Below are 10,860 nucleotides of genomic sequence, written 5' to 3' on the forward strand. Positions count from 1 at the left end.
CCATTGTTGTGTTTTTGTATATATATTGTGCTTGAAGGAGGTAACTTGCCGTCGCCTTAGAGCAAAAAAAACAAAAGTAGTTTTTCATTTTTCTATGATTCAAAGTCTTTTCACTAAAATATTTTAAAAAACCGTACAAAATATTTCCAGATCAACTTTTTCCCTGACCATTGAATAACTGAATCAAGGCTAGGGCGACGCCTGGTCCACAGTCCAGGAATAGGCACAGTTCAATTATTTCTGTCACTTGAATCTGTCAATAAAAAAGGATGGACTCCTTCAAGTACTTAGAATTTTACAAATACTTTTGGGAAGCTATTTGTAGGATGATTTTCTTTTTCCAGAAATATATAGATTTTTACAGATTGCAACGATTAGTGTTTAAATTTTCTTCCCATCATAATTTCTGCAGATTAGAGCTAAAACCTCATAATATTTTGTACCATCAAATTAGTTTGATCTTCTAGATTAGGTATAGCAAATTGTTTTACAATAACGAAAATGAGCTTCCCAGAACTGTCAGAAAATAACCGCGATCAAGATGATCTCATGTCAGACACCAGCGTTGAAACCGTTATTGAGAAGCCTTTAGCTCCAAATGATGCAAGGCATGTTTTAAGAACCTTAAGAAACCGAAGAAGACGGCACCAGAAAGCAAATAACTTAAAACGATTAAAAAAAGAAAACATTAAATTAAAAAAACAAATAAAAGAAAACACGGATAATAGATTGAAAGAAAATGAAGATATTTTAAAGCTCCTTATCCAACAACAGAACTTGCAGCCACAACACATCCCTCAACAAATCAACCCTCAACAAATCAACCCTCAACAAATCAACCCTCAACAAATCAACCCTCAACAAATCAACCCGCAACAAATCAACCCGCAACAAATCAACCCTCAACAAATCAACCCCCAACAACAGATCTTGCATCCACAAATCTCTCAACAGTACAACCCTCTACAACAGAACTCACAGCCACATGTCACTCAACAACTCAACCCTCTACAACAGAACAACCCTCTCCAACAGAACTTACATCCGCATATCGCTCAACTTAACCATCAACAGCACAACCCTCTCCAACAGAACTTGCATCCAAATAACCCTCAACTCAACCATCAACAGCATAACCCTCTACAACACAATTCTCAGCCACAAATTTCTCCACAATACAACTTTCAACCTCCGATCGCTCAACAATACAACCCTCCACAATACAACTTTCAGCCACAAATTCCTCAACAACTCAACAACCAACAACCATTCGTTAACCCTAATTTAGTAAATTTGTTCCGACTATTAAATTCGCCATTTTTCAACTGACACTGGTTGGCCTGCAGTTTCTTTTGTTAACATTTGATTATCTCTTTTGGCTTTTGTTTTTATTTTATCAGGCCCTCCTAGCGGATTTTATGATGGCGTGATGATAGAGACCTTTTTCTTGCGTGATTACGTGATTTTTTTCCTCATGATCAGGGGTCAAAGCCTGATCATGATTTGAAAGATTTTTGAGCCGTGATGCTTGATTTGGACTTTTTATCCAAATATTTTGCTGATTTTTGTGATCGTGATCGTGATTGAATTGAAGACAAAAAAATGAGTGATTTCGTGATCAGACTTACCGCTGGGGGGCCTCATTTATTCTGTATTGATTTAACATTTTTTTCATAAGAAAGCATTCTCTCTTTGGATGCAGGCAGGATGCATGCTTAGGCAAAATTTGAAATGAAGGTCAGACCATGAAATATCTTCAGAACTTCTAAAACTTGGTGCTCAAATTAATAATAACCTGCTCAAAAAGTTAAATAATTAAAGAATCGTAGACAGTCGTAGATCTGCTTCATGCAAAGCATGTAAGTTAGAAAAAAAATTTCACAATCAATAATCCTCTTTTGTTTAGTTTCATATTTTGATTTTATGTTCAATGTTTTAGATGTGTTAGTTCTGTAGTGATGTCTTCTGTGTCTACCCTCATGTTCAGTTAAGGCTCAGATAAGGTGTCCCGGGCATGGTTATTTGTCAACGTTTTCTGGAACAATTGTGAAACCATGAATGGGGTTAAACAGTGCATACTCAACACTATTTTCTTAAGTAAAGGCGACATGAAGATCACGTGTGCCTATCACACCCGCAAGGCTTTTTTTTTGACAGATTTGTTTGTTTGAATGTACTATTGTCTGTCTTGTAAGTTTATTATTTGTGTAGTGATTTGAATAGTGACATTTTTTTTGATTTGGTTAGAGAAGCTTGCATAGTTTGCACCCCGTTTTTAATAGGGGGTGCCAATTTTCTTGGGGGCCCTTGTAGTGGGGATACAAGGTTTGCCTATAAAACTAGGGGGTGGGAATGTAGGGGGGTCAAATAAGAAAGGGGGTTGGAAATTTTGTTCAACTTAATCATATACAAATGGTCACATTATGTTTTAAAGTAAGAATATGTACCATCAAGACACAAAAGTGTATCATGTTATTAAAAACGCTTATATATTGTTAATTATTGGCTTGCGACTGTATACATTTTTTCTCTTTGATTACTTTGGTAGCGCACAGAGCGAGTTTAGATCTTCTGCAAAAAATAGAGGGGGGTTAAGGTTTCATTACAGAAGGGGGATGGGTATATAGCATGGGGGTATAAAACCAAGGGGTGTCACTCTCCTCTGCAAACTGTGGCTTGTGATGCTTAGATCTGTTTGCAACTTTCTGTAACATCTTCCAAGGTTGCAAAAAAAACAAAAAAAATATTGACGGATCAAGTCCAAAGGAGTAAGAGGGACGTTGAGGTTAAAATCTACTTCAATTATTGCTCTTTGTCATTTCGTTTTGTTTTAGAAACCTGTTCATTTATTCAGCATAAATTCGAGGTCGCTTATTTTGTACTGGTTTATTTATTAGTAGGCAAAATGCTGATTTCGCATGTTGCTGCTACCTTTCTTATTTGTATATATTCTTAACTGTTCGAATTTTTATCTCAAAGCAAAAGATTTTTATTCTTGACTGTTCATATTTTAACGATCATTTTTAAGACTTGTATGTATTATATTCTAAAACCGAAAATAAAAGCAAAGTTTATTATGTCTATTTACATACTATTTACAACTTGATTCTCCTCTTGTACAACTGAGCCCGAGTATACTGTTCAACGCACGTTTTTTATATATCATTATAAAATATCTGCCACTCAATCTCCCGATGATAAAAGATAAGAGAAATTCTAATGAAAGAAATTCTGTGAATTTCTTCATATTATATATATTTTTTTTAGATAAGAAATATTAACAAGAATTTACATGTCAAAATTTCCATAAAATCTTTGAACTTTGGCTAATAAACATCAAGTCTGTCAAACCATGACTGCCAATTTGGATGCCTGTCTATACGGATGTTACAGGTAAGGAACATTATTTATTACTTCCATTGGCGTACAGTTTATATTTAAGGAGTACTCATTCCAGAAGCACCTACCGATGAGAAAGTAGCTAGTTCTTTTTTGCCAGGTAGATTTTGAAATTAAGAACAGATCCCGGTTTTCAGGGGACCAATCTCAACAGGGCACTATTTCCTGATACACTGAGAAAACTTATTCAGAACAGATGTTAAACCTCTGGTTAGATGCTTATCAAGGGACTTTCTGTGATATCTGTTCTTATCTGCCAGGGTAGACATGAAATCAAGGACAGAGCAGCAGGTCACTTTTTTCAGTCTTAAATGAATCAACAAAACAGATGCTCACATGCTGTTTAGCGATTCTCTAGAATACTTAGAAAAGTTTTTCAGATATTGTCATTTCGCCAGGAACAGAGTCAATATTCCAGGTACTGCACTCGCCTTAGCAACTAAAGGTCAATTTTTACCGCCTGGTCAAACTTTTAGCTAGAACAGATCACTTTTATTCAGTGTTAATTTGCTGAGAGCAAAAATCGCCATTTCCAGCTGGAACATGACTTTAGCACAGATAAATCGAAGAGGCGTTTCAGTGGGAGCTTTTGTCGTTCAAACAATCATCCTTTATATTTTTAAGGTATTTTTACGTTTGTTGGCCAAGAACAGTTGAGGAAAATTCATCCAAAGTAAAAGATGGAATTACGAGATCTTAATTCGCCTATTGTTTTATGAAGCAACATTCACCAATATAATATTCGATTTAGTCTCATTAAAAGGTATATACTGTCGAGTGATTTTGTTTCTCGTGACATATAACACATATTGATGTTAAATTTAATGTTTAGTCATAGTCATACCTTAAAGAAATAAATTCTGGGGACACTTAATTTAGCAGATTTGGCAAAAGTTCTAATCTATCCTGTCATCCGCCAAATTTGGAATGTGCACATTCCCCATAAGTGCCTGCTATTTCAGGCCTTAAAAACAGGTTTTTCTCATTTAACAGTGTTTTGGGCTAAAAATATCCTTCATCTGCCAAATTAAACTCTTGCAAATTTATTTTTTCAAGCAATAAGCAAAATTAAATTCCTGCCAAAATTTCTTCCTTTAAGGTACTCCTAATTTCATGGCTTTGAAATATTATGATTTTCTATTTTCTACCTCTTAGGTTTCATCAGTCCTTGGTCAAAAGAGAAGTTGTTTATTGGGATCGTGAAGATTGTGATTTTTTTACCCGACCACTGCCAACGGATGACTTATTGCAATTCAATCACTTCGCTCGTCAGAACATTTAAAAAGTTTTCATGAGAATTTTATCATCAGCAAATATTTCATTTTTTAAACATTTTAATAAAATGTCCAGGGACATTTTATTAAATTTACCAAATAGACATGGCCATTTTTTGAAAGATTTTTTGCAGGGGTATCGAAAACCTCTGGACAAATTATCCTACATCCCATGAACAGATTTCTTCCGGAAGAGTCCAAAGCGTTTTCCAAATTTGTTTACATGGAGGGCCTCCTTATGCCAGTGGGGTTAACGTGAACTACCTTAAGGCAGCTAATTTTGGCGAACATTAGTTCCGCGAAATACGATTTTCACACAAGATCTTCAGAACTCTTAAGAAATCGAGAGAATTCGGGAAAAAATTGGTGTCAACCGAGAAAATAAAATCCACAAAAAGCGTTTATTTTACAAACTCGTATCGCGAAAATAGTTCCCCAAGGTAGCGAAAGGTTTAATATTATTTGATATAATTTTCTCCTCTTACAAATTATAGTTTAGGAAAATTGTAAATTTTTGGTACTATATTAATGCCTGATTTTATGAAATATTAAACAAGACTGAAAAGAAACCTATTCTTATATCCTACCATGATCTTATCAAACAAATTTAAATTGCTCTTTTTATTCCCCTGAATGTGTGCTATTTCAGGCTTTAAAACAGGTTTTTCTTTTTTTAATGGCGTTTTTGGACAAAAATTACCTTCGTCCGCCAAATTAAATTCCCGTCAAAATTTCTTCCTTTAATTAATGTACACGTTCTTTTTTTTGATAGGTTGCGAAAAGACTATTTAAATTACTTAAACATCAATAATTCTTCGACTTTTACTGTGCTTGTTTCTTTTTCAACTCGGGTTTTCCGGGCCTTGATTATATTTAATGGGTCGATAGGAGTGTCAAGCAAAGTGAAAATTTTGGTTCTTTTAGATACCTTAAAATAACTAATTTCGCAGTCGAAATAAAATGCGGAAAATCGCATATTGCGAATTAATTTTCACGATTTTGCCCTATTTTGGACACCTTTCTTTCATTTTCCTAGGGACTTTGCTGTTTTTTTTATGAAAATTGGCCAAACTTTGTAATTGGCGGGTTCTATTTTTTCGCGGTTTTGCCGAAAAATGCAAAAATTAGTCCTATCTTAAGGTAAATATTTCGGTTTTCTTTTTTTAGTTCTGAGTTGATTTTTCGCCTTTCTGTCCTCTGGCAACATCGGGCGCGCTTAGTAAATTACAAACAAAATCTTAAATCTGCTGTTCCGCTTGCTGCCTCACCTTCTTGTTTAAATCTATCTGTTTTACCCGACCTAGAAAATACGATGTGCTGTTCACTGATTACGTCATCATCTAAAAATTATTATCTGCTGTTCATTGAGTTTTGCCCGACCTAGAAAATACGATGTGCTGTTCACTGATTACGTCATCATCTAAAAATTATTATCTGCTGTTCATTGAGTTTTGCCCGACCTAGAAAAAACTATCTGCTGTTCATGAATGATATCTTCTCCTGAATAAGAACAGCAGATAATTTGAAGAAAACAAGCCATCCTAGAAAATGGGATGTGCTGGTCATATTCATAGAAAAACCCTTCACCTGGTAAAGAACAGCAGATATTTCGTACAAATGGCTCGCCGAATGCTTCTTGATCTAGCCAGTAATACTTCTTGTGTATTTGAACGGTGTGTCCCATGTGGTTGCATAGCCATTCCATCTCAGTATCGTTCAGCGCACTAATTTGCGTGACGGTTGATATGTATTTTCTGAGCTTGATGTTGCGTATTCCTTCCGGATTTTCTAAATCACCACCAATTTTATCAATTACAGTTTTGATAATATTGCAACCTCTTTGGGTTTTTTTTTTGACTTCTTTGTGGGCGCTGCAAAAGGATAGGCATTCGCTTTGTCTACACCAATTTCTTTCCGAGTCTTCAGCAATGTCTCAATCGCTTCTGTTGAAGGTTTGTCCAACAAAACTGGAACTTGTTTGCCGCGCTTTCCTCGTACATGAACAACTTCAAGTTTAAAAAAAGAACAAATTTTAATTTGTGAGAAAATGCACATCATATTCTTGTACTCCGACGTATGATTTTTGTGTTCCCAAAAATATCCAGACATGAAAATTTTGTGTTTACATTAGGATTTATATGTGTTTCCATCAATCTGTGGGGTACTACTACGTCATCATTATCCTCTGAAAAATGTAAGCCTAAATTTATCCCAATCAACTGAGTAAAACAAAATGACTTCATGCTCTAAACAAGTTTATAAAAGAAAAATCTTGGCTTTGCGCTTTAACAAACAACAAAGACAAAAATATAAATTGGGTATCCTTTAAGATCTTTTATTAAGTAAAATCCATCGACAAGGGTGTATAGAAGGAATCGTTAGGCAAAATATCAGAGACTATCTAATTCTCCCTTCAAAAAAATCCCAAAACAAGTTGCTAATGTCAAAGAGTTAGATTTCAAATACTATGCACTTTTTGCTGTCCTCAAAATTTATTAGCTAGGCTATGCCGTCATGGATGATCGTTAAAATCATTTATTTTCAATTTGAAAGATATTGGTGTTATTAGCAAATGTCAAGTGTTTCTGACAAATCAAAATGAAGTTATTAAGAGTGTCTAGGTATTTTATTTTTAAGCAGAACAGGGCTTTCCACAACGTCTTTTATTAATAAGATTCATCTAAAATGCTGTATTAGGGAATTTGATATAGATTATGTTGTTATTTTCTATTAAAGTAAAACTATTTCTTATATTAAGGGCTCTTTCCATCAGCTTTTTCTCCAAAGGTGAGAGTGATTTCGTTACATCGTCGTGTAGGGCCTTTGCGTAGTTCTTCCTTTCGAGGTACCGCTTAGATACCTCGTTTCCGCGACGCTTGTTAAAAATTGTTAGACGAGTAATTGTAATGTTAGCGAGGTCACACCAAATGACCTTTTGATCGCGATCAGTCACTTCAATCTGGCTTAGTTTCTTTTTTAGAGATTTCATTTCCTCCACACTGAAGTCTTTAACTTTTAGGAGATCTTTTGTCGACGGAAGAAATTCTTGTTTATCAAAGTTTCTACCAGTAATGGTTCTGCGAGAAGCTGCAGTTAGAAGATTTCTGGGTGTTTCCCAGAAAATAGAAGATTTCTGCAATCTTCGATTGCTTCTCTCACAGGACCAATGCCTTTAGACCTAGTTTAACATGTTTACTCGCATCAAAGAACTGATAATGCATACTTCACAACCAAAACATACATTAGCAGTAAAATAGCAAAAATAGCACAAAATTGAAGAAAAAAAGGAAAATTCTATTGTGTGTGTTCATGCATTATCAAAGTTTAAAATTTCTGGAACGTTTTCAAATGCAGTTGATGTTTTGATGTTGGTGCATTTGGAATTTTAATTTACAGCTCTTAATTATCCATATTACCTATCCATATTTTAGGTTTGTCAGCATCTCATTTTTAATTTCAGAGTCAACAAGGTATTATCTCTTGTGGTTTATTCATGTCTAACTTTAAAAATCAATACTGTTATCTATTTATAACTAGTGGAGGGTGTAAACCTGTCTGGGTAAAACTTCTCAGATCTTGACAGTGTAAAGAGGTAATTGTGGAAATGCCTTCACATAAGTTCCGGTGAATTCATTATCTTTATCAGCTATTCATTTCAGTTTTTTTCTTTTCTCTCTTCATTTTCTCTTTGTCTCTTTTGACAGGTAGGTCTATTCAGTATATTTCTTCGTGTTTCCTAACTGGAAATGACTTTATTTCATCAGCAAGCTTTGAGTAAGATTGCTCTGGCGATGAAAAACAAATGACAGCTGAAGGATGTAAGGATTGGCTACTGAAAGATTACTTTTACTAATGAATTGATTACTTTTATCTGGGTATGGAACTTTTATAATGTTATGTTTTAGTTTTTAGATGGACAAAGAATCATGCTGGGGTGCGACTGACATGGAGCTAAAAGAATTGGGATTGGTCCTGAGAGGAGATATTATCAGTTTGAAATCCTTTTGTTTTAATGCAAATCAGAACCCTGCTTCAACCTTAAGTGTCACCATGAGTCAGGCTGTAAAGGACAGAGTAAGAAAATACTCAAAAAATGTAAATTCTAGTTGGTTTCACTACAATGATGATCAGAATCGATACTTTAATGTTCGTGGTGATAAAAGAGGAGGTCCCCAAGTAATTCCATTACCACTGGATGCGACAAGTACCATTGTATTGGAGGAACTCTGCAAACGATTCATACCCAATGGAAGGTGTTTTTTCGGATGTAATTAGGAATTGAAAATTGCCATTGGAACGTCTAAAAACTCATTGTTGGAAGAACATTCATCCTAAGAAATTTCATAAATAACAGAAATTTAAAATCAAATGTTTACTTGCACCTGATGACCCGAAAGAAATCATTTCGTACAATGCTGTTGGAGAATGTTTATAGTCCATTGCCAACTGCTTTGACTCCATCCTCATATACTCCTCGAGAAGCTCAATATCCTCCCCAAGGTTCTATGTCTCCAATATCTAGTAGTTCCAGTAGAGTTCCAGTACCAGCCCTTAATGATGACCATTTATTGATTTTATTGACTGCATAACTCCAGTGTTCATACGACAATTCATACCACTATTGGCAGTGATACACTTCAACAAACCAGAGAGAGAGAGTAGAATCATGCCAGTACCAGCCCTCAATGAAGAAAATTGGGCTTTTCAAACGATTATGCGAACAACCACTATTGACAGTGATACACTTAGACAATCCAGGGAGAGTAGAGTCATGCCAGAACCGTCCCTTAATGAGGAACATGTAGTCGTGTATGGTGGCCTATGAATGTCATAACAATTATTAAGGAAAAATCACAAAAAAGGAAAAAAAATCGATGATTTCTCACAAAATCTTTCAAAAAATTAAGAAAAAAAAAAGATGTAAAGTGAAAAAAAAAATCTAAAACACATAAAAAAATTAAAATAAAAATAAAAGTGTGAACAATAACAAAAAAAACAAAAAAAAACTCATAACACCCGCGTGGCCCATCGATCTCATAGCCTTTCGGTGTCATACGGTGCCGTAGCCTTGAGTGACCGAGAATTCGGCAACCGTGATAGTGTATAAACATTGTTCGTCAGCCGTAAAAGTTTACCGATCGAAATCGAAAGTATGTTTCTATAAAACAACATGAAACAGATAATGGATTTCAATGTTTTTGTTTTGTCTTGTCATGGTTTTGCTTTATCAAACTAGTTAATTTTACCTCATAATTGTGTTTATCAGTTAGTTTAATTAATTCGAACACTTTCTTGTACGCTTTTATACATCTTTGGTCTAACTAAATAGCAGCAACTTTACTGTAATGATCATTAATCTTATAAATCTGAAATCTGAAATCAAAAATGTATACTTCGAGCAGAGCTGCGAAGTTGTATTTCCAAGAGCAGCCACTCCTGGATTATATCATCTGTTCTCGGAAAAAATGGGACTCCATCCTGGAAAATGTATAATAGTATATCTGTTTTCTAGAAACATTATGCTCCTGGAAAAATTTAACAGATATCTGTTCCTGAGGTCCCTTTCTCCTGGAAAAAACTACCTGTTCTGTATCCTGAGCTCTCCTGGATGGAAAAAACTCTTGTCTAATGCTCATTCCGACATTTTAAATTTTCCGGGGGTTTTGCTGTTTGGGATTGTTTAGGTCAGGGTTGCTAGTAACGGCTTGTCACTGTGCCGGGTGCATACTCGGCGCCCTGAGCCCCGTAGGGTTGCTAGTAACAGCTCGAATTTCAGTCAGGTTAAAAAAGGGGCAATTTTACCCATATTATAATAACATTACCCCCGTCTTTTTATTCATTCAATAAGTATTTCCAAATTTTGTGTTCTGCTGTGCGAGTGTGGCTCAACGGATAGCGCGCTGGGTTTCTGATCAGAAACTCTTTCATTTGGTGGGTTCGAATCCCGGTCGGGTCGATATTTCAAGGTCAGTTAAAACACTTTAAAATAGTCAGAAAGCATAGTAAACAAGTCAGAAAGGTCACAAGGGGGTCAGAAAAGAGCCTCAGAGAAGATAGGCAGAAATAAAAAGTCGATGTCGGAACGAGCAATAGACAAGAGTTCTTTCCCTCCTGGATTAAATCATCTGTTCTGGGAAAAAATGAGACTCCTGGAAAATGTATATCTGTTCTCTAGAAATATTACTGT

General features: G+C 35.3%; 1 protein-coding gene and 1 long non-coding RNA gene across 2 annotated transcripts; both read left to right on the forward strand.

The window, feature by feature from the left end:
- The first annotated feature begins 501 nt into the window (after window positions 1-501).
- LOC136818839 (nuclear transcription factor Y subunit beta-like) lies at window positions 502-1,329 on the forward strand. Its single transcript, XM_067075071.1, has one exon. The coding sequence runs from the start codon at window positions 502-504 to the stop codon at window positions 1,327-1,329; it is 828 nt and encodes a 275-aa protein (XP_066931172.1).
- Window positions 1,330-3,271: 1,942 nt separating this feature from the next.
- LOC136818846 (uncharacterized) lies at window positions 3,272-4,622 on the forward strand. Its single transcript, XR_010848368.1, has 3 exons — window positions 3,272-3,393; window positions 4,024-4,162; window positions 4,555-4,622. It is a non-coding gene; the product is annotated as an uncharacterized lncRNA (long non-coding RNA).
- The last annotated feature ends 6,238 nt before the right edge of the window (window positions 4,623-10,860 follow it).

This window comes from Clytia hemisphaerica, unplaced genomic scaffold (assembly GCF_902728285.1).
Source record: "Clytia hemisphaerica strain Z4C2 unplaced genomic scaffold, Clytia hemisphaerica genome assembly, whole genome shotgun sequence".
NCBI lineage: Eukaryota > Metazoa > Cnidaria > Hydrozoa > Leptothecata > Clytiidae > Clytia > Clytia hemisphaerica.